Source organism: Colobus angolensis, unplaced genomic scaffold (genome assembly GCF_000951035.1).
Source record: "Colobus angolensis palliatus isolate OR3802 unplaced genomic scaffold, Cang.pa_1.0 Scaffold7, whole genome shotgun sequence".
In the NCBI taxonomy this organism is placed as follows: Eukaryota; Metazoa; Chordata; class Mammalia; order Primates; family Cercopithecidae; genus Colobus; species Colobus angolensis.
In genome coordinates this window covers 9,739,389-9,765,282 of record NW_012120709.1, presented here as the reverse complement: position 1 = coordinate 9,765,282, position 25,894 = coordinate 9,739,389, and the positions used below count along the sequence as shown (strand labels likewise).

The 25,894-nt window shown below is 36.2% G+C and overlaps 1 protein-coding gene across 1 annotated transcript in view; it reads right to left on the bottom strand.

Annotated features, from left to right (window-relative positions):
* The window catches only part of DYNC2H1 (dynein, cytoplasmic 2, heavy chain 1), a 377,952-nt gene that overhangs the window by 64,761 nt on the left and 287,297 nt on the right, over positions 1–25,894 (bottom strand). Inside the window, exon 84 of the mRNA XM_011927022.1 lies at positions 11,895–12,104. Coding sequence (XP_011782412.1) covers positions 11,895–12,104 — 210 coding nt within the window. The remainder of the gene's footprint in view (positions 1–11,894; positions 12,105–25,894) is intronic.

Sequence of the window (25,894 nt, the reverse complement as noted above, 5' to 3'; positions counted from 1 at the left end):
GAATACTTTATATATTAAAATTATCTGCATCTTACATAAATACACTTTAAGAAATAAGCCATCCAGTTTTGTTGCTATGTGAAATAATGAAATACTTAGATCTTGGTTCAAAGAAAAAAATATAAAATTTAAAAATTTATGACCCCTTTCTAAAATATTTTGGTCTTTAATGAAAGAATTGTTTCATATAATTAAGCCCTTTTTGTTCTTTATCTTTCAACATAATCTAAGCCACATAAAATTATAATCATAGAAAATGACTTAAATTATGCCACAAGTCACTGAGATAATTAACAGCAGAAACAAAACAAGAAACCAAATTTGCCCAGAAATCATATTTTAATCACAAATACCTCAACAGCTACCCCTCGATCGATGTAATTTTCCTAACAATCATAAAACCCTACTAAACTAAGCCTCCATTTTATACAATAAGCACAACTAATTTCCCACCCTAATACTGATATGATACCTTGAATATACCCTTCTGAAAGTGCTACCCTATATATCATAGCCTAAATCAATTATACCCTAATTATGAGTAATCCCCAACTAAACCTCTGCCAACTCAACTTTAAATCACTGGATTTCTAGAACTGTAAACGACTATGTATACTTATTTCTTCTTTCCTTGTTTTCTAACTTTTTATACTCAAGGATTTATGCAATTAATGTACCTTAATTATTTATAGCAAGACACTGAAAATGTCTAGATGGGTTTACACAACTCTATAAACAGATAGATTTGGTCCTGGTCTTTCCATTGGCTCTTAGTAAGATTACAAACGCAAGCATCCCCACCCCAGTGAAAAATGCCCTCTATATTACCCAGATCAAAAGGAGCAAGTATCAAGCATGCACAAATGCAGCTCAAAATAGTTTGCTCAACCACACCCCCACAGGAAACAGTAATGATAAATATTTAGTAATAAACAAAAGTTTAAGCTATACTGATATATAGGGTTGGTCAATTTCAGGCCAGCCACCGTGGCCATAGCATTGACCCAAGCCAATAGAACTCGGCGTAAAGAGTGTTTAAGATCTGCCCTCAATAAAGCTAAATTCCATTTAAGTTGTAAAAAACTTAGGCTGAAATAAAATATACTACGAAAGTGGCTTTAATATCCTGAAGACACAACAGCTAAGATCCAAACTGGGATTAGATATCCCACTGTGCTTAGCCCTAAACTGCAATAGTTACATTAACAAAACCATTAACCAGAATACTACAAGCAATAGCTTAAAACTCAAAGGACTTGGCGGTGCTTCACATCCCCCTAGAGGAGCCTGTTCTATAATCGATAAACCCCAATCTACCTCACCACCTCATGCCCCCAGCGTATATACTGCCATCTTAGCAAACCCTAAAAAGGTTATAGAGTAAGTACAAGTAATACACATAAAAACATTAGGTCAAGGTGTAGCTCATGAGGTGGCAAGAAATGGGCTATATTTTCTATACCCAGAAAATCTCACAACAAATTTTATGAAATCTAAAGACTCAAGGAGGATTTAGCAGTAAACCAAGAGTAGAGTGCTTGGTTGAATAAGGCCATGAAGCACACACACACTGTCTGTCACCTTTTCAAATACTATTCTAGAAATCCTTAGTACTAAAAACTCTCTACACATGTATAGAGGAGATAAGTCGTAACGTGGTAAGCATACTGGAAAGTGCACTTGGACAAACCAAAGTACAGCTTAATCCAAAGTATCTGGATTATATCTGGAAGATTTCATCACGACCTGATCACTTTGAGCCAAATCTCACCCCAAACCTCACTAAAGATATCATCAAATAATCTTAAACCATTTATCTTATATAAAAGTATAGGTGACACAAAGTTTATCCTGGCACAATAGACATAGTACCATAAGGGAAAGACGAAAGAACTGAATCAAGCATTAAAAAGCAAAGACAAACCCTTAAACCTTCTGCATAATGTAATAACCAGAAATAACTTTACAGAGAGACCCATAGCCAAGTCCCCCAAAACCAGATGAGCTACCCAAGAACAGCTGAAGAACACACCCACCTATGTGGCAAAATAGTGGGAAGATTCATGAGTAGCAGTGACAAACCTACCGAGCCTGGTGATAGCTGGTTGTACAAGATAGAATCTTAGACAACTCCCATAGCAGATCCTCTAATAAAGGCCTCCTATTCATACTAGCCACATCAAACATAGCTGTCTACTTACCCACAGAACTATTTAGTCCTCCTGTAAGTTTAACGGCTAGTCTAAAGAGTGACAGATCTTTATACCCTAGGAAATAACCTTCCTCCAGAGAGTAAAAATTATTACCACCATAGTTGGCCCCAAAGCAGCCACCAATTAAGAAAACATTCAAGCTCAACATCTAATTATTTTAAATCCTAATCACTCTACTGAACTCCTAATATTACATTGGACTTAATCTATTACTTAATAGAAGCAATAATGTTAATATAAGTAACATGAAGATATTCTCCATTGCATAAGCTTACATCAGACCGGAATAACCCACTGACGGTTAACAGCCTAATATTAACAAGTGATAATAATAAGAACCCTGTTATTTATACTGTTAATCCAACACAGGTATTCCTGAAGGAAAGGTTACAAAAAGTAAAAGGAACTCGGCAAATCTTACCCTGTCTGTTTACCAAAAATGTCACCTGTAGCATTACCAGTATTAGAGGCACTGCCTGCCCAGTGATATATGTTCAACGGCCATGGTATCCTGACTGTGCAAAGGTAGCATAATCACTTGTTCCCTAAATAGGAACTTGTATAAATGGCCACACAAGGCTTCAGCTGTCTCTTACTTTTAATCAGTGAAATTATTCGGTGGGATATAAACAAATAAAATGAAAAGACCCTATGGAACTTTGTTTCATTAATGCAAACAGAAACTCGCCCTAACCCATACTGCATTAAAATTTTTGGCTGGGGTCTCGGAGCGTAATTCAACCTCTGAACAACCTAAACTAAGACTGCACTAGTCTAAGCGAGTCAACATATATTGACCCAATAATTTAATCAATGGAACAAGTTACCCTAGGGATAACAGCGCAATCCTATTCTAGAGTCCACATTGACAATAGGGATTACGACCTTGATGTTGGATCAGGCTATCCTAATGGCGTAGCTGCTATTAAGAGTTTGTTTATTCAACAATAAAGTCTACGTGATCTGAGTTCAGACTGGAGTAATATAGGTCGGTTTCTATCTATTTAATATTTCTCCTAGTAAGAAAAGACAAGAGGAATAGGGCCCACTTCATAAAGCACCCTCACCTTATAGATGATACTATCTCAATCTAACAAATCATCACACATCTGACCTGAGAACAGGGTTTAAGATGGCAGAGTCTGGCAATTGCATAAAACTTAAAACTTTATAAATCAGAGGTTCAACTCCTCTTCTTAACAATATGCCTATAATTAACCACCTCCTACTTCTTATTCCCACTACAATTAATATAGCATTCCTTACATTCATTGAATGAAAAATCTTAGGCTATACACAACTATGCAAAGGACCTAACATTGTAGGCCCCTACGGACTGCTTCAACCATTCGCTGACGCAATAAAACTTTTTACCACAGAACCTTTATGACCCTCAGCATCTACTGTTACCCTTTATATTATTGCTCCAACCCTGGCCCTTTCTATTGCTCTCCTCTTATGAACTCACCTCCCTATAGCAGATCCTCTAACTAATTGTAATAAAGGCCTCTTATTTATACTAGCCACATCAAGCCTAGCCATCTATTCTATGATCAGTATGAGCACCTAATTCAAATTATGTACGAATCAGCACATTACAAGTTGTAGCCCAGACAAATTTCATATGAAGTCACCCTAGCCATTATCCTATTATCAGTTGTGATAAGTGACTCATTTTACTTACACACACTCATCACAATGCAAAAATTTCTCTGACTCTTCCTACCACCATGGCCCCTAGCCATAATCTGATTTATCTCCACACTAGCAGAAACTAACTGGGCGCCTTTTGAGCTAACAGAAGAAGAATCAGAGCCTCAGGCTTCAACATCGAATATGCTGCAGGTTCATTTGCCCTCTTCTTCATAGCATAATATATGAATATTATCATAATTTCTAAGAGCACTACACAGCATACATTCACCAGAACTCTATACCACAAATTTCATTATCTCAAGACACTCCTTTTACTATCCTGTTTTTATGAATTCGAACAGCATACCCTGTTTCTGCTACGACCAACTCATGTATCTCCCATGAAAAAATTTTTTACCACTTACACTAGCATTCTGCATATATCTCAATGCCTATTCTAATTTCCAGCATTCTATCCCAAACATAGATGTCTGATAAAAGAATTACTTTGATAAATGATAGAGGTTTAAATCCTTTTATTTCTAGAAATATAAGAATTGAACCTACCCCTGGGAATCCAAAATTCTCCGTGCTACTTATTATGCCACGTCCTAAAGTAAGGTCAGCTAAATAAGCTATCGGGCCCACACCCTGAAACTGTTGGTTATATCCTTCTCGTACTAATTAATCCACTAGCCCAACTTATTATTTCTTTAAGTATTTTCATAGGAACTCTTATCACAATACTAGGCTCACACTAATTTCTCATCTGGACAGGCCTAGAAATAAACATATTAGCTCTTACTTCAATCTTAATTTAAAAAAATAAATCTCCACCCTGGAGAAGCAGCCACCAAATATTTCCTTACACAAGCAACCGCCATCTATAATTCGTATGACAGGTATCCTTTCCAATAACCTGTACTCTGGACATGAACAATAAATACCATTAATCAATTTTCATCCTTAATAACAGACCTAGTAATAAAACTAGAAAGAGCCCTCTTCATTTCTGAGTCCCAAGAGCAACTCAAGGAACCTCTCTAATGTCTGGCATACTTCTCATATGACAAAACCTAGCCCCTATCTTAATTATATTTCAAATTTTCCCATCAATAAACACAAATATTCTATCACAAGTTTATCCATTATGGTGGGCAGTTGAGGAGGACTTAATCAAACACAACTGTGCAAAATCCTAGCCTACTCCTCAATTAGTCATATAGGTTGAATAATAGCAGTACTAATTTATAACCCAAGCATTACTATTCTTAACCTGATTATTTATTTTAACAATCACAGCATTCCTAGCACTCACTCAACCTGAGTATAAGCACTACAACCCTGTCACTATCTCATGCCTGAAGCTAACATGGTTAACACCTATAATCCCACTAATTCTATTATCCCTGGGAGGTTTACCTCCACTAACAGGATTTCTGCCCAAATGAGCCATCATTTGAGAATTTACAAAAAACAATTGTCTTATTACCCCAACCATTATAGCTCCTCCATAACCCTACTCTACCTATACTTTTATATATGCCTAATTTATTCTATCTCAGTAACAATATTCCCCACATATAATATGAAAATAAAATGACAATTCGAAAGCACAAAACTCATACTCCTCCTCCTTTCACTTATGTCTTCTACCTTCCTTTTACCCATCTCTCCAATATTACTAATCATAACTTAGAAATTTAGGTTAAATAAGACCAAGAACCTTCAAAGCCTTTATTAAGTAAATTACACCTAATTTCTGTAACAGATCTAAGGACTGCAAGACTATTCTGCATCAATTGAATGCAAATCAATCACTTTAATTAAGCTAAGCTCTTGCTAGATTGGTGGAATTCAAACCACCAATTTAGTTAACAGCTAAACACCCTAATCAACTGGCTTCAATCTACTTCTCCTGCCATTGTTGGGGGAAAGGCAGGAGAAGCCCCAGCAGGATTGAAGCTGCTCCTTTGAATTTGCAATTCAACATGAGAAATCACCTCAGGGCTGGTAAAAAGAGGCCTTGACCTCTGTGTTTAGATTTACAGTCTAATGCTTACTCACCCATTTTACCTTTTTTTCACTTACGTTTATCAATCATTGATTGTTTTCAACTAACCACAAAGACATCAGAACATTATATCTGTTATTTGGTGCATGAAGGGGAATAGTGGGCACTGCTTTAAGCCTCCTAATTCCAGCAGAATTAGGCCAACCAGGAACTCTGCTAGGAGATTATCAGATTTATAACGTTATTGTTACAACCCACGCATTTGTATTAATCTTCTTTATGGTCATAGCAATCATAATTGGAAGTTTTGGTAACTGACTAGTCCCTCTGATAATTGGGGCACCCGACATAGCATTTCCCCGGATAAATAATATGAACTTCTGACTTCTCCTCCCCTTTCCTGCTTGCATCCTCAACGGTAGAAGCTGGCGCTAGAACGCGCTGAACTGTTTATCCCCCTTTAGCAGGGAACCTAACTCATGCAGGAACCTCTGTAGGTCTAACCATCTTTTCACTCCACTTGGCTGGTGTTTCTTCTATTTTAGGAGCCACTAACTTTATTACAATTTAATATAAAACCCTCAGCCTTATCCCAATATCAAATATCCCTTTTCGTCTGATCAGTCACCATTACAGCAGTCCTCCTCCTCCTTTCTCTCCCAGTTCTAGCTGCCAGCATTACCATACTATTAACTGACTGTAAACTCATACTACTTTTTTTGACCCTGCTGGGGGAGGCAACCCTATCTTGTATCAACATTTATTCTGATTCTTTGGTCACCCTGAAGTCTATATCCTTATTCTACCAGGCTTTGGAATAATCTCCCATATCGTAACATATTATTCTGAAAAAAAAGGAACCATTTGGGTATATGGGGGCATAGTATGAGCTATAATATCAATTGGCTTCCTAGGGATTATAATATGAGCTCACCATATATTTACAGTAGGAACAGACGTAGACACATGGACATACTTCACTGCCACTACTATAATTATTGCTATCCCTACTGGTGTCAAAGTCTTTAGCTGATTAGCTACAGTGCATGGCGGTAACATCAAATGATCTCCCGCAATATTCTGAGCCCTAGGATTCATTTTCCTATTCACAGTAGGAGGTCTAACCAGCATTGTACTAGCTAATTCATCACTAGACATTATCTTACATGACACACATTATGTTGTAGCCCATTTCCACTACGTCCTATCAATAGGAGCAGTATTCGCCATGATACGGTGCTTTGTCCACTGATTCCCCTCATTTTCAGTTATACAATTAATCAGACTTAGTCTAAAATCCACTTCACCATTATATTTATAGGTGTTAATTTAACCTTTTCCCCACAGCACTTCCTCAGCCTATCCAGTATGCTCCAACGTTACTCTGATTATCTTGATGCGTATACCACATGAAATATTATCTCATCAGTAGGCTCATTTATCTCACTAACAGCAGTTATACTAATAATTTTTATGAACTGAGAAGCCTTTGCTTCAAAATGAAAAGTTCTAACAACTGAACAGTCATCTACTAATTTAGAGTGGCTTCACGGCTGTCCACCACCTTACCACACATTCAAAGAAGCAACCTATGTGAAAATCTAAGCAAAAAAGGAAGGAATCAAACCTCCAGAAACTGGTTTCTAGCCAATCCCATAACCTCTATGGCTTTCTTGATAAGATATTAGTAAAATCATTACATAACTTTGTCAAATTTATAGGTCAAACCCTGTATGTCATAATGGCTCATCCAGTTTAGTTAGGCCTTCGAGGTGCTATATCCCCTATTATGGAAGAGTTACTCACTTTCCATGACCACACTCTTATAATTATTTTCCCAATTAGTTCCCTGGTCCTATATATTATTTCCCTAATACTCACAACAAAATCAATTCATACTAACACCATAGATGCCCAAGAAATCGAGACTGTCTGAACTATCTCACCTGACATTATCTTAATTTTAATTGCCCTTCCATCCCTACATATTCTATATAAAACAGATGAGGTTCACAACCCTTCTATTACCATCAAAACAATTGGTCACCACTGATACTGAAGCTATGAGTGTACAGAATATGAAGAGTTAGGCTTTGATTCTTATGTAACCCCAACAGCAGACTTAAAGCCAGGAGAGCTTTGACTCCTTGCAGTTGATAACCTAACAGTTCTCCCAATAGAGATACCCATCTGTATATTAGTGTTATCAAAAGACGTCCTACACTCATGAACTATTCCCTCATTAGGCATCAAAAGAGATGCAATTCCTGAACGCTTAAACTACCTTGATTGCTACATGACCAGGCCTCTACTATGGACAGTGCTCAAAAATTTGTGGGTCTAACCACAGTTTTATACCTATTGTCCTAGAATCAATTCCCTTAAAAAATTTCGAAACCTGATCCACAACCACACTATAATATCACTGTAAAGCTACTTAGCTTTAACCTTTTAAGTTAAAGATTGAGAGGTCTGCACCTCTCTGCAGTGAATGCCTCAACTAGATTATTTCCACATGATCTACTGTTATCTTGTCAATAATAATAACTTTATTCTACATTATTCAGTTAAAACTATCAAATGTCATTTATTACACAGCCCCTACACAAAAAATAATCAAAACGCAAGAACATTTAACCTCTTGAGAATTAAAATGAATGAAAATTTATTCACCTCTTTTATTACCCTGACATTTCTAGGTCTACCTGCAGTAGTATTAACCATTTTATTTCCCACCGTACTATCTAACCTCCAATCATCTAATTAGTAATCGACTGATCTCCATTCAACAATGAATACTTCAACTTGTACTAAAACAAATAATAACTGCTCACAACATTAAAGGACAAACCTGATCCCTAATACTGATACCCCTAATTTTCTTCATTGCCTCGACCAATCTCCTCGGGCTTCTACCCCATTCATTTACACCAATTACCCAATTATCAATAAATTTAGGTATAGCAGTCCCCTTATGAGCAGGCAGTCATTACAGGCTTCCGGTTTAAAAGAGAAAATCTCCTTAGCCCATTTTTTACCACAAGGCAGACCCATACCACTTATTCCTGTATTGGTAATCACTGGGACTATTAGCCTATTCATCCAACTGATAGCACTAGTTTGAACGATTAACAGCCAACATTACAGCCAGCCACCTACTAATATACTTAATCGGAGGAGCCACACTAGTACTATCAACTATTAGTCTTCTCACAGCTTCAATTGCTTTCATTATTTTAATCCTACTAACCATTCTCGAATTCGCCCTAGCCCTTAAGCCTCTATCTACATGACAATACGTAATGACCCACCAAACACATGCGCACCATATAGTCAACCCCAGCCCCTGACCATTAACAGGGGCTCTCTCAGCTCTTCTAATAACATCTGGCCTGGCCATGTGATTTCACTTCAACTTTACAACTCTTTTAACCCTAGGCCTATTAACCAATACACTAACTATATAACACTGATGATGTGATATTATCCAAGAAAGTACATTTCAAGGCCACCATACAACCATTGTCCAAAAAGGCCTCTGATATGGAATAATCCCATTTATTATCTCAGAAGTATTCTGTGCTGGTTTCTTCTGGACATTTTGCCACTCTAGTCTAGCTCCTACACCAGAATTAGGGGGACACTGACCCTCAACAGGCATTTTTCCCTCAACCCCTTAGAAGTACCCCTCCTGAATACATCTGTATTACTTGCATCAGGAATTTCAATTACTTGAGCTCACCACAGCCTAACAGAAGGTAGTCAAAAACAGATAATTCAAGCACTATCCATCACAATTACTTCAGGTATTTACTTCACCCTCCTATAAATCTCAGAATATTTTGAAACCTCTTTCACTATCTCTGATGGGGTACATCTTACCTCTTCACTATCTCTGATGGGCTACAAATTACCTCTTACATTTTTTATTAATATCACATAGAACCATCTTGAAATATCTTATTCCAGGCCCTAACTTAACTACCTCTTCCTGAGTTGAAAATTACAGTAACCTACAGGGTATTCCTATTTCTATAAACTTATTTTGTACAATGATACCAGATAAATACTTGAAGAGCTTTTCATAGTAAAATTATCCTAAAATAACAATAACAAGAACAACATTTGTAGGGTGCTTGTTATGTGCCAAGCACTTTACTGATGTTTTAATTCTTGTAATAATCCCATGAGGTAGGTACCATTATTACCCTCATTTTACAATGAGAAAAGCGAAGTTTAGAGATGCTTAATTAACCTACCCAAGGTTACACAGTTGCTATCTGGTAGAATAGAACTCAAACAGGCAGACATATTCCAGAGGCCACATTCTTAGCCATTTTGCTATATTATTTCTACATATAAATATAATTATTGCCTACAGCATTTAATCCAAGTTCCTTTCTTTGGCTTTAAAGACTTCAAAATCTAATCCAATCCTAATTATACTTCATTGTGTACCAGTCCTACTAGACTTACTGTTCTCTTCTACATGTCATCTTCCTATACTATTATTTTCTCTTCTAATTCAACAGCAATTTGTCTTACTGATACATTTTGTTCTCTACAGCATATAGTTGGATAAAGAAATTTACTCTCAAGAGCATTTATATTTTGATATATAAATTTGAAGCATTTACATTTATTATGACAACAGGACATACCCAGATTCAAATCGTGATTCTGGAACTCTTTGCTGTGTGACTCTGGTTATGTAACACCCTACTGCCTCAAATTCATCACAGTAAAATGGAGATAATAGTATGTCACTCAGACTGTTACTGTGGTGATTAAATGAGTTAATTAAATAAAGTTCTTAGAAAGTTTAGAATCCTTTCCAACTGGTTCCTTCACTATGCCAAGAATCTTCCATGACTGACAATATATATACTCCAAATTAAAAACAAATTAGTTACAATCTGTGGTACAAATCAAAACTATAGTATTTTGATAATCACAGTTGATTAACAGAGATGGCGATCTATGTACAAAGAAAAAGCAATGCAAAACAGATTCTTTTTCAAGGTAAAAAAGAAGATAAGGATGCCAGAGTAGACCTTTCTGTATATGTAGAAAAGCACTGGATATTTTAATGTTAGTAGTATATATATGAATGTAGGAAGTTCCAGGAAGGCTATTATTTTATATTCAAACAGAATACAAACAGAGAGGACTTTTAGGTTGACTATCAGAGGATTGCCTATATTGAGTATAAACAGCAAGGGCGGTGGGGGGGGGAAGAAAACTTAATTCCTATACTTCCAGTGAAGTATTTTCCAGACACCAACTTCTGCAAAGTTTCTATTCTCCCAACAGCTAAAATAAATCTATGCAGAACATCCCATATTTTTGTTTCTATCAAGTAGCTATAAAATACATGGATTTTACTATCATTTAAAATGGTCCAATTTTTCAGCACAAGAAGTGTTGATTTCCCCTTCTTCTAAAAGTATCTAGACTTTTCACTGGTAGCCATCGTTTCCTTACTCTCAGTATATGGGTTACAGGCAAAGATAAATCCATCCCCAGCTCTAAGAAGAGGCATTTGGCTGAAGCTGTGGTCAGTGAGAGCTTTGCACACACTGCCCACTGAACTAGTATAGGAATAGGCATAACACGTGAGCCAACTGGTTTTAATCAAAGCAAATCCTAAGATTTTTGTGTGCATTACTAGAAAACAGGTGTTCTTTCTGTTGGACTTGGAGCTCAGAATATAAAACTCAAGCTCACATATAGGGGACCTGCCCCAAAGTGAAATCAACATAGATTTCAATATATATACAACACTAGATAGCTACTAGTCAACTACATAAGCTGACACCCTAATGACAATTTAAGTTCTTACATAAGCTGGCATAATGCTAGATACCACTGGATTCTTCAGTTACATCAGCCAATTAATTTTTAGATGGCTTAAGCCAGTGTGACTCGGGTCTTCTGCTACTATTAACTATATATTCCTAACAAATATATGTGTGATGGAGGAGTCACTTATAAAAATGAAATAAAAATACATACAGTTAGTACTCACTTACCTTTTGGTTTAATAAAGCACTTGCCAACTTTTGTACTTCTGAACTCAATAAAGTAGTTCCTCTGATGACTTTGCTGAGAGCAGCAAGAGACTGGTGAACACTTTGTACTAAACGAATAGCATTAAATTGTTCAAGAATGATGAATGACAATATTGGAGATCCTTGTCGATCATTAGGAGGAGGCACTTTCTGATGTATCAGGTTTGAATTCTAAAAGAAAAATGTTATAATATTTACTGAATAGTAACACAGATCACTGATATATAAAATGCTTTGAAACTTATTTAAACCTTTTGTTCTATTCCATTTTAAAAATTGTTTTGAAATGCTTTTATTTTATAAATAGTCAAATGTATTAAGTCAGCAAATACACAGGAAGGGAATTCTGGAGTTCATCAACAATTACAGTGGTGTGTGGACCAGGCACGGTGGCTCCCGTCTGCAATCCCAGCACTTTGGGGGACGGCCAACGCAGGTGGAGCATTTGAGGTGAGGAGTTTGAGACCAGTCTGTTTAACATGGTGAAACCCTGTCTCTACTAAAAATACAAAAAATTAGCCGAATATGGTGGTGTGCACCTGTAATCACAGCTACTCAAAAGGCTGAGGCAGGAGAATTGCTTGAACCCAGGAGAGGGAGGTTGCACTGAGCCAAGATCATGCCACTGCACTCCAGCTTGGATGACAGAGTGAGACTCCATCTCAAAAAAGAAAAAAAAAAAGGTGGGAAATAAGAATTAGGAATAGTGAAAGGGAAACCACATTAAGTAATAGTATGGTAAGAAAAGAAAATAGAAAAAATGGCATCCTGTAAGTCAATGCAAATAGATCAGAACAGCTGCAATACTACTCAACCACTACAAAGAGAGCAGAAGAGATCACGGTTTTAAAATAAAATGTGAATGGGCATTTATTTCAATTTGAAAATTACAACACCAAACCAGAGTAAAACCAAAAACAAAATCTTGTGCTCAAGATCAGTGAACATTATATCTTAGTATTTATTTCTATATATATACTTCAACAGAGGCTGTGATATATGGCAGTTCTGGGGTTTCTTAAGAAAAACTGAAGGAATCCCATTTGTTTCAAAATAGCTTATGTGATTAAGAGAAAAAAATCACTTTCAATAATTAAAAGAAAAAGATCACTTTCAAAAATATCCTAAAAGTGTCAAAGAGCTGCCAAGAAATAATTGTGGAAAGTGCTATTCTCTTACCTACTACTCATTATCTTAAATTTTCTCTATGTATTCTGCTTACAATCTTCATTAAGGATCCCTTCTCCTCATTCTACTAGCTGCCACATTGACAAGTCTATTGTGGCACTGTTGCTTTTTCATCTATGTAGCATAATAAGTAATTTAACGTACCATGGTTATTGCCATTAAATAAATCAACATTAAGTAAATTTTATTAGCATAAAATCATTCCTAAAAGCAGATTCAGCCTATGAGCTTAAATATTGACATTTTTATCCCTATCACTGCTATATTTACATTATTAATACTCTGAAATCGTTTTTGACATACACACATACTGAATCCAGAGGGGGAAAAAAGTCTAATATTATGAAAAATTAATTAGAATTAACTACTTGTCAGAGCATGCAATAAGTAATATTTAGCACATCTCCATCCTAAATCAACTAAGTAATAAAATTCAAATAAAATTTGAGTTATAGACCTTCTGTAATCCTTTATATTAAAACAGGGTTCCTAGCAGTAAATAATATGTGGTATTTGAATATTTATCAATCATATACTAAGCAAGATTAACAAGTACTAATTTAGTTTGTTTCAAAGTATATTTTGTGGATTTTAATCCATTTTATTAGGTTGATAGCACTGTTTGCACTGTCACTTAATAGAACAAAAACACTCAAACTTAGATCATTGAAGCAAGATTCCATTTATCTACAATCTGAGAAAATAGGTAGCTAAATGTATTAAACATTTTATTTTTTATTTATTTACTTTTTGACAGGGTCTTACTCTGTCACCAAGGCTGGAGTGGCTCACTGCAGCCTCGACCTCTTGGACTCAGGTGATCCTCCCACCTCAGACTCCTGAATAGCTAGGAATACAGGCACCTGTCACCACACTCAGCTAATTTTTGTATTTTTTGCAGAGACAGGGTTTTGCCATGTTGCCCAGACTCAAACTCTGGGACTCAAGTGATCAACCTGCCTTGACCTCCCAAAATGCTAGGATTACAGGCATGCACCACTATGTCCAGCCTAAACTTTTTAAAAGGTTGATTTAGCAATCCCCACAATATCCAAGCTGAAAATAACTCAATTCTAAAAATAAATACAGCTGCTTTAAGCATTCTCAAAAGATGAATGGAGCATATTTATGCAGTAGCAACATGTTAAATTGTATGTTACATAGTCGTGAAAATAAATTCAATATTTATAATTCAAATACAGCTAACAATCACAAAATGAGTATGTTACAACAACTATGCAGTATGCTTTTTGATGAAACTAGCAAGTGATAGCCATATGTTTACTCAATTGATTACTAGGGATTTCTTTAATGAGTAAGTACAATTGATTGAATTGTATATTTTTGAAGGCTTGCTTCTGACATTTTAAGGTTCATCTTGTCCTTAAAAAGCTCAGTGTATACAAACAAAATCATTATCTGATCATGGAGCTGCTAGCAGGGAATAAGGTTTTCTTTTCTTAATTCCTTTCTGTCTGCTTTTCTTTCTCTCATTCTGTCTCTTTCTCTATTTATTTTTATTGATTTAGAGGATACAAGTGCAGGTTTCTTACATGTATATAATGCATAGTGGTGAAGTCCACGCTTTTAAAGTACTCATCACCTATGAAGTACAATGTTCACTATTCAGGTATTTTTTCAACCCTTACCCACCTCCCACCTTTTACAGTGCCCCATATCTATTATTCCACTTTGTATGTCCATGTGTACCCATTGTTTAGCTCCCATTTATAAGTCAGAGCGTATGACATTTGACTTTGTTTCTGAGTTATTTCACTGAGCATAATGGCCTCCAGCTCCATCCACATTGCTACAGAAGACATAATTTCATTATTTTTTATGGCCGAGTGGTACTCCGTGGTGTGTGTGTGTATACAGGTTATCAACATTTTAAAACTGAACTCTTAAGGAAAATCCTTTAGGCAAGAAAAATGTGTCTAATTTGGTACAATTTAGGTGTGAAACCAGGTTGTTTGTGTTTTAACTGAAATCATTTCCTAGGTGGGATACTATTTTAGACCTAAGTGAATGGATGACACATGAAAGTAGTATTCTTTTTGTTTGTTAATAATTGAGCTTTTAGAAATGATTCTCTCTCAGAAAGAATTTTTGTCACCCGAGTACAATCAAGCAATGGCTAGACCAGAGTTTAGCATGTTTTTCTGTAAAAGTCCAGACAGTAAACATGTCAGGCTTTGTGGGCCATAAGGTCTCTGTTGCAAGGACTCAATTCTGCTGTTGTAGGATGAAAATAGTCACAGACAATACAAACAAATAGGCACAACTGGGTTTTAATAGAACTGTATTTACAAAAACTAGCAGCAGGCTGGATTTGGCCTATTCCTGAGCTGCGGTTTGCCAACCTCTCAGCTAGATTCTCGCTTGTGCAAGGTGTTATAGGGATTGATATAGAGTCTAGATAACATCAGAGTCCTCAGATATGTGACTCAATGAAATTTGTAAGATGTAAAATGTAGCCTCTGCTGTGTGTATTTATCCATAGCTTATAAAACAGTAGTCAACAAATGGACAAAGGTATTTTTTTTCCAGAAAATATGATCATGTCTTGGTTCAATGTACGTTTTCTATGATAAGGAAGATAAAGATAACAAAAGACTTGATGAACAGTCACTTTGAAAAGCAAGCAAGGCAATTAGAAGTAGAAACAAAGTTGGAGTGGCTCTGTAAGGGTTAGAAAAGGGAGAAATACCTTCACTTCCAAGTAATGGAAATTCTACCTTTGCCCTCAAGTAACCCTTCATTCCTCTTGAGATAATCATTTCCTAACATCTGGGCAGAAGCCTTTCCCAAATCTTAGTCCACATAGTTCTGGAAGAGTTGATTCAACTCAGTTCCACAAAATAATTTGTAACTTGAATTGGGGCTTAACTAACGAGAGTGTTCCATTCTCCTGACCACAGTGACTGGTTCAGGGATGGTAGCATGACCAAACAGAGACAATGAAATGTGGTAAGAATTCTGCTGGGTATTCTGAAAAATAGGTAACTGTTTCTTTCTACTAGACTTGAACCTGAAGGATCATAAGTTAGAGAATAGCTGCAGTAATTCTGTGGTAATAAAGAAAGGCTGTATGAAAAATGGTGCCAACACACAGAACAAACTGTGTGTTTGTACATATATATAAATATACATGATATATATGTATATCAGTGCTACAATGATATGTAATATACATGATCATACATATATTTCAGGTCATCAGATCTTTCAGAATATATATTATATATGAGGATAGATATAATACATAATAAGAAATATATATGTATATAGAAATCACTGTGTCCTCATGACATTCAAGTTCCTTGAAATAAGCTATGAAGAAAACCATTTTAACACCTTTTCAGTCATGTACACCACAAATTTCCATTTTTCACATAAGTCAGTTTCAGCTGAGTTTTCCAATTACTTGCAATATAAAATATCTTAACTGATTAATGCAAGTTCAACAGACAAGTTTCTCAAGCATCTACAATCAGAAAGGTCAAAATAATACATATCTGCATTAAATTATGCCCATATCTGCATATCTGTACATTATGTACATATCTGCATTAAATTAAATCCACAAGTAGATTTCTGGCAAAACTGTGGAAAGAGGAGAGTAGGGAAGGGAATAAAAAAGGAAAGAAAATAGCATTATGAGTTTGGTGAGTTCAAAGAGTTGAAAGATTATAGAATTTCTGGCCACCCATTTCATAGGATAGCTGGCTGCCTTACTATACCAAAAGCCAGTGATTAGTGGACAGAGCTTTAGTGGACAGTGATTAGTGGACAAACCTTTTATACCTAGTAACAACTATAGTCATACCTCAGGGGATTGGAATCCCCCTCCTCCCACAGCACAGGGTATCCACGTCGCAATTACTTTTCCACCGACCTTATTTCAAACAAAAGCTCCTTTGTATTAGCTCTGTTTGTCTACTAATAACTGGCTTTTGGTACAGTAAGGCAGGTGGCTATCCTGTAAAATGGGTGGCCAGAAATTCTATAATCTTTCAACTCTTTAAACTCACCAAACTCATAATGCTATTTTCTTTCCTTTTTTATTCCCTTCCCTACTCTCCTCTTGGTATTGAGCTTCCCTCAATACCAAAATCCATGGATGCGCAAATCCCTTATATAAAATGGGGTAGTATTTGCACATAAACTGCACACATAATCCTGTATACTTTAAATAATCTCTGGGTTACTTATAACACCCAATACAATGTAAGAAGCATTATGTAAGTAGTTGTTATACTGTATTGTGTTTTTTATTTCAGAATATTTTCAATCTGTGGTTAGTTGAAGTTGCAGATGTGGAACCTACAGATTCGGAGATGCACATTCCTTTTCATACCAGATTATCAAGTGGATCAAATAAAACCCAAACAGTCATGTTTTACTTGCAATTAAAGATATGTTATTTAAATGAGCAATCAGAATTCAACCAGGGAAAGTATATAATACCCAATAAATTGTTTATATCCGAAGTGTTGAAGAGCTGAAATAAAAGGCAAAAACGCAGGAAATTAGTAGATGAAGTAAAGCCAAGGCTGAAAGAGAAGGGGAGTTGATATGGTTTGGCTGTGTCCCCACCCAAATCTCATCTTGAATTCCCACGTGTTGTGGGAGGGACCCAGTGGGAGGTAATTGAATAATGGGGGTAGGTTTTTCCCATGCTGTACTCGTGATAGTGAATAAGTCTCACGAAATCTGATGGTCTTATAAAGAGGAGTTCCCCTGCACAAGCTATCTCTCTTTGCCTGCCCGCATCCACGTGAGAGTGACTTACTCCTCCTTGCCTTCCACCATGATTGTGGGGCCTCCCCAGTCATATGGAACCATAAGTCCATTAAACCTCTTTCTTTTGTAAATTGCCCAGTCCCGGTGTGTCGTTATCAGTAGCATGAAAATGGACTAATACATGAGTATTCTGAAAGATCTGAGGCATGGAAGTTAATGCTATAAGGTATTACATATTTCTGAAAGAAAAATCAGGAGGAACCTACAGAGCACTAATACAAAGGAACTTTTGTTTGAAATAAGGTTGGTGCAAAAGTAATTGTGATTTTGCCATTTTAATAAAAACTATGAAACTCTCAAGGCATATGAAATTAGCAAATAATTTTAAAGCAAATTATTTTTAAAAGTAGTCTATTAATAGAAAAGATGGCACATTAATAAAAATTTTTATTTCTAGGAAAGTATTTTTAATATGATATCTGCTCCATAATTTGGCCTGAGGAATGATTCTGCTCTGTGAAGCTATCAAGTAAAGAGGCAATCTAGTAGAATAATAGAGTAACAATAAAATCTCACATTAAGAGGCCTAACATAGACCATGATATTTAAGAGGAAGAATGGCTAATTTTCTTGGAGCACTGACTATGTGTCAGGCATATGCCTTTCAATACAAAGTTATTTTGTTACATTTTAAGTTTTGGCTGGGCGCTGTGGCTCACGCCTGTAATCCTAGCACTTTGGGAGGCCGAGATGGGTGGATCACCTGAGGTCAGGAGTTCGAGAGCAACCTGGCCAACATGGTGAAACCCTGTCTCTACTAAAAACACAAAAAGTAGCTGGGCATGGTGGTGCACACCTGTAATCCCAGCTACTCAAAAGGCTGAGGCAGGAGAATCACTTGAACCTGGAAGACGGAGGTTGCAGTGAGCTGATTGCACCATTGCACTCCAGCCTGGGCGACAAGAGTTAAACTCTGTTTCAAAAAAAAAAAAAGAGTTTCAGGAATACAAGAGTGTGAGAGAAGGGTGGGTTATGAATAATAACATAGAATATCATACATTTGAGATTTTTGTACCTGCTTAAAGGAAACCAATAGGAAGACCTTTTTTTTTTTCCCAAACTTGACTTATACTGAAAAGTTTATCTTTTCTTCCATGCCCACCTAAAAATCAAATGATGTATATTTTTCCATGAAATGCCTTTTGGTGTGCTTTATGTGCATGACTGATTCTTAGAAAGTCAATAAGATAGCCCAAAATACTTTGTGTGTGTGTGTGTGTGTGTGTGTGGTGTTTTAAAGTATGAGAAGAGCCCAACTGCTCTCAAAGAGTAAGCCAGTTGGTTCGTAACTTTATGGCTAAAAGGAAGAGTTAGCATTTCAACAGCTACTGTACAGACTCAATGAGAAAACAGTAATTCCCATACCACATAACATCACCACTGAACTAAAAAAGGAAGTCTACAAACAAAGCATAATCATTTACTACACATATGACTTATTTCACAGTTGCTCAAAATAAAAAGATTATCTCAGCTTCTATTTCAAGTAGGGCTAGCTACTGCTGAAAACAACTAAAAACGTTGAACAACATATTAAAGCATATTCTTAAATGCACCCAAATGTAACTGTGAGTTCAGAAGTAAGGCATGATTATTCAGAAAGCTAAGTGTTGAGTTTTGAATCTTCATCTTTATTTACCTCATCTTGAATGTGAATAGAGTTATTCTAGATCACCAATTTCTTATTAATTCTCTCACAGTAACTAAGTGTGTTGCCCCTGGGACTTCTTGTCCCAGGCCTTATTTCTGGGGCAGCCACATGAAAACCAGATGAATTATCCTATTCAAGTAGACAGATCTTCCACTGGCTGAGTACAAGGGGTAGAGAAAATTGTTTTTCTCAGTTTATAAAGAGGAAGAAGGCAGCTGTCTTCTTTCCTTTGAAAGGGTATGTCTAGGAAATGTAATGTGACTGAATTCTAAACGACACTGTGGTACATAAATAAAATTTCTCCAGGAACCAGATAACCTAGAGATGATTCCAATTTTTAGAGCTTTATTCCTTTTGATATGTAAATATTTAAGGAGATAATGCTATAGTCCCTCAAGGACTCTGGATTTAATATAGGAATTTAGGCCCTTTTGCCCTTTTCTGGAAGCTAATATAAGTTTTATTCTCCTTTCTGATCAGACCAATAAACCAGGCAAATGGTCACAAATTTAATTCTATGGTAGATGAAGAGTCATAAGACTGGGATTTTTTACACAGAAACACTAAGAATGTAACATTTTGACAGATCAGATTCAGCTGAAAAAACAATGAGTGAACTGGAAGACAGTTCTGTAGAATTAATTCAGAATGTATCATGTAGAAAAACAGATGGGAAATATCAGAAATAAGACACATGATGAACAGAGAGAAAAAGGTCTAATATATATCCAATCAGAGTTCCAGAGAAGAGAGATAGTGAAGCAGTCAAAATTTAAAGAATAACTCAGACGTTGATAGTACTGATCAACACGACCAATAAAAATTCAAAAAGCCCATTAAATCTTACAAATTCTTTAAAAAAAAAGGAATTAAAGAGAAAAAGAACACAATTCCATACTCAATCTCAACAAAGTATAATTGCCGAAAATCAAAGTAAAGAGATCGTAAAAGCGGCAAGAAAAGATAGATCAAAGAAGCAAAACTTGACTTCTCAACAACAGAAACCAGAAAAGATAGAATTCTACCTCAACTCTCCCTTCAGTATAATGAGACATTAGATGTTAATACAGAATAACATGCCCTTTAAGACAGAGGTCAAATTAAAGGCATTTTTCAGATAAATAAGAACTCAAGAGTTTACAATCAAAAGATACTTTCTACACTACAAGCAAATGCAAAATGAAACCAAACAGAATGCCTGAGATGCAGGAAGAAATAAAGAACAACACAAGTGATAAACATGGGGCAAATCCAAATAAGCATTATGAACATGACGACACCACCAAATAAGCATTATGTACATGATGACAACAACAACAAGAAAGACGGACTAAAATACAAAATTATAACTGCATATAAAGTGGGAATTGAGTATGATATAATAAGCTTCTTGAACTCTCTGGGAGTTATGCAAATATACTGAGTTTAACTTTGATAAACCATGTATGTACAAACAATATATAGAATACCAACTAAAAAGTAAAAAATGCATATAAGTTGTCAACTAGGAAAAAGAAACATTAGAAAATAATCAGTCCAGGCTGGGCGCTGTGGCTCAAGCCTGTAATCCCAGCACTTTGGGAGGCCGAGATGGGCGGATCGCGAGGTCAGGAGATCGAGACCATCCTGGCTAACATGGTGAAACCCCGTCTCTACTAAAAATACAAAAAACTAGCCAGGCGAGGTGGCAGGCGCCTGTAGTCCCAGCTACTCGGGAGGCTGAGGCAGGAGAATGGCATAAACCCGGGAGGCGGAGCTTGCAGTGAGCTGAGATCCAGCCACTGCACTCCAGTCCAGGCGACAGAGCGAGACTCTGCCTCAAAAAAAAAAAAAAAAAAAAAGGAAAAAGAAAATAATCAGTCCAAAGGAAGATAAGGGTAAAAAAAAAAAAAAGAAAAAATATAAAATGTATAATTAATCCAAATTAATGTAAATAGACTAAATATTCCAGTTATAGATCAGGCATAATCCAGCTATAGGCTCTTTATAAGAGGTATCCATAAGAACTTGAGAAAGTTAACATTAAAAGTATAAATTAGGATATATCTAGCAAAAAATAACCAAAAGAAAATTGATATACATTTATTAATATCAGAAAAATAGGAAAAACATAAGCACTAAAGAGAATCACTATGATGATAAATGTTCAATATATCAAGAAGAAATAACATTCCAAACCTGTATAAAACAAATGAACAAAATACCATTTTGTGTATGTGTAACAGTATAAACTTTGAATTAAAATCTTTTACACTAAAGGATAAAATGGGAAGACAGCAGTTAACAATAGCAGAATATTCATTCTTTTCAAACATAACAAAATGTTATTGCATAGTGAGCCATAAAACAAATCCCAACAAATTTCATAAGATTACTGTCATAAGACCATATTCTCTAGTCATAATGTAGTTGTACATAATAGAAATCTATACCTAAAAGGTAATCAAGATAAAGAATGAGTAAAAAAATGGAGCACAGAAGATGAAGTTACAATGAAATTTAGAAAATACTTAAAACTGAACAATAATGAAAACATACCTATCAAGCTGTGGGCTATAGTTAAAACAGTGCTCAGTAATACAGCCTTCAGTGCTTTCATCAAGATTTGTAAAAGGAGAGGCTGGGCGCGGTGGCTCACGCCTGCAATCCCAGCACTTTGGGGGGCTGAGGCAGGTGGATCACGAGGTCAGGAGAGACAGACCATCCTGGCTAACACGGTGAAACCCCGTCTCTACTAAAAATACAAAAAACTAGCCGGGCGAGGTGGCGGGCGCCTGTAGTCCCAGCTACTCGAGAGGCTGAGGCAGGAGAATGGTGTGAACCCGGGAGGCGGAGCTTGCAGTGAGTGAAGATTGCGCCACTGCACTTTAGCCTGGGAGACAAAGTGAGACTCCGTCTCAAAAAAAAAAAAACAAAAAAGATTTTTAAAACGAGAAAGAATGACCAAACTAGCCACCCAAATCAAGAAGCAAAACATTAGAGAAAAAACCCAATAAAATTAAAGGACGTGCAAATGAAAAGGCATATTCTATTATGTAGGAGGTATTATCTCTCAGCATAGCATATACGTTTGTGAGGCTGGGGCTAACCGCAAACGGAAGTTCTCCTTTACAGATGATATCCTGTTAGGTTCTGCCAGTGGGATTTCTACAGAAGAACGGGAAGCTGGAATAGAGGAAAAGAAACTTCCTTCTTCATGTTCACTTGAGATTCTTTTCAGTATCCTTCCAACAACAGCAGTTGGCTCCAGTGTCCAGCTTATTTTGGCACCCTCAGCATGAGTCAAAGGTTCCCCCCTCAAACACATCAGTACTTCTGAAGAGCAGCACTCCTTCCTCAGAGGTCTAAGTCTGGCTCCAAGGGGTCTTTCTCCAATTCTACATTCAGTTTACCTCAGACTCTTTGATTCCCTTTGTTCCTCTAGCTCTAGGGGAGGTAGCTGCTTCCTGCAAATATCTGTTATTCCACTCTTCCCTTTTTGCTTTTTGAGCTCTCCAATGTTACCAATTCTCTATATTAAATTATCCATTAAAATACCTAGTATTTGTTCTACTTTGCTGACTGAAAGTCTGTAAGTAAATGACATAATTTTTATTATCAAAAGGAATGAAACATATCAGTTTAGAAGGAGGGGCATAGATAAAGTTTTAATAAGAACTAAATTCAAAGGGAACTCTTTCACCTGGTACATACAAAACAGTGAATTCGTTTGTGGAGTTTCAGAAGTGTTAGCAAAAAGAAAGCTCTAAGCACAACTGAGAAATGCTTTCATCCAACAAGGGTATGTATTACAAATAAGTATCCTACCACGAAGGTTTGAAAAATAGTATATAGCAATCATTTTATGACTCACCTTGATTAATAGGAAAGAAAATTGGACAAGACTCTGAGAGGAAGAAATTATCAATTTTAAAGATATTTTTAGTTCAACAACCTAAGAAAGTACTGTTTTTACTTTCTTAATTTTATTTAACTTCAGTATATTCTTTAGAAATTAAGCTATTCTAAATCTACAAGTTTAATTTGGCAGATACATAAATCTAGGGAATATTCTGGACAAAAATATAGTTACTGGTTCAACTCTTGTTCAGAAAAAAGTCTGTCACCTATTTTTCTCTCAACAAATTCTTCCAGCCCAAAACAGATTGTTTTATGAGCACCTCTTACATGGGTAATTTAAATGAGAATTAATGGGAGTTCTGAAGCTATATAAAGTAGATGTAAATTGGTTAGAATGTCAGTAATTCTCAATAGATACCACCATCAACCAGGTATTAAAAACTGCTGGGTGGTAGCTGGTATGTAATAAAAATTTTAAAGCAAGAAGTGACCTTTCAAAGGCATACATGGAGAATACTAAAGAAGATTAGATTCTTTGGGTGTTATACTTTTCAGTATTTTGCTTTTCAAATGATTGTTTTCAAACTTACTGAATTTTTCAGAATACCAGGAAAAATTACACAAAAAGATGACGTTAAATTGTGTATTTGAACAGTTTACACAATAATGAGTTAACCATTAACACAAAGTCATGTTAAAAGTTATATATTTAAATATATATTTTACCAAAAAATATAGTCACTAACATCACTACAAATTTAAAGACACAGTCTTAATCTTCAAGCATGAACGTCTAAATTAATAAAAGATTGGGCACGGTGACTCACGCCTGTAATCCCAACACTTTGGTCGGCCGAGGCGGGTGGATCACGAGGTTCAAGACCAGCTTGGCCAAGATGATGAAACACCATCTCTACTAAAAATACAAAAATTAGCCGTGCATGGTGGCAGGTGCCTGTAATCCCAGCTATTCTGGAGGCTGAGGCAGAGAATTGCTTGAACCTGGGAGGCGGAGGTTGCAGGGAGCTGAGATTGCGCCATTGTACTCCAGTCCAGGTGACAGAGCAAGACTCCGTTTCAAATAAATAAATAAATAAATAAAAGATATTGAATATGGCAGCGTCATAAACACTACTAGTGCTTGTTATGCTAAGCTTTTATAAATGCACAAATCCTTAAACAAGGATGATAATATTTAATCTATGAAGAGTCCACATGTTTCAAAAACTGTGAACACATCTGTTTGTTATTAGATCCATACAGGATTTCTGCGAAGACTGATTCTACTTTTGAAGCATCTTTGTACTCTCCTTACTTTATATTCACACTGCCACAATACTAAAGTCCCTACCCACCTTGCTCTTAGAACATTATAACTTCTTAATTGGTTTTCAGGCCTCTATCTTCTTAATCTAAGCTACTATTTACATCCTCATCAATTTTGCCTCTATAAAACACAAACCTTTTATATCACCTCCATGCCTGCTTCTTATTAGTTGTTATATCCTCCTTGTCTAAAGGATAAAGCATAAGCACTCCAGAATGATATTAACCCCTTTCCAACCTAGTTCTACTGGCTACAGTTAGGTTAGAATAACAAACATGGCAGGTATTTCCTTTTCCCTGGAATACCATTCCACCTTTTTTTGTCTAAAGAATTCCTTGGCTGGGCATGTTAGCTCAGGTCTGGAATCCCAGCACTTTGGAAAGCTGAGGCAGGCGGATTGCCTGAGCTCAGGAGTTTGAGACCAGATTGGGTAACAAGGTGAAACCCCATCTCTACCAAAAATTCAAAAGATTAGCCAGGCTGGTGCAGTGCACCTGTGGTCCCAGCTACTAGAGAGGCTGAGGTTGGAAGGATTGCTTGAGGCAGAGGTTCCAGTGAGCTGAGATCACACCACTGTACTCCAGCCTGGGTGACAGAGGGAGACCCCATCTCAAAAAAACAAAAAAAATTCCTCATCACGTAACCTCCAAAAAAAAGTCTTCCCTGACTTTCCATCAGCAGAATTAATCATTCCCTCTTCTGGGCTCCCAAAGAAGATTGTAATACCTGTACTCTTTTTCGTGTGTGTATTGGTATAATCTTTAGCATAATTTCTAGTGTAAATCACTAGCATCTAATATAGTACCTATTGCATAGTAGTCCCTCAATAGATATTTAATAAATAAATGAGCAAATGAGAAAACAAATGACTAGAGAGGGAAGAGGTTATTACGTTCTTTTACCCATGAGAAACCTAAGAAAAACTTCAGAAGTGATTCAGACCAGTCCAAAGGTAGTGAGTTATCTCGACTGTTTACAGTCAGTTACAGAAATGATTCAGCTAAATTCCTGTAAATACTTAATGGGAAAAGATTAGAACCTGGATGACTTGCTGCTCTTTACTTTTCATCATAAATTGACTGATGTTTGCTAAAGTGTAATTATTCTACTAAGTTTAGCTAGTAATTATCTATAATCTGATAAAAATAA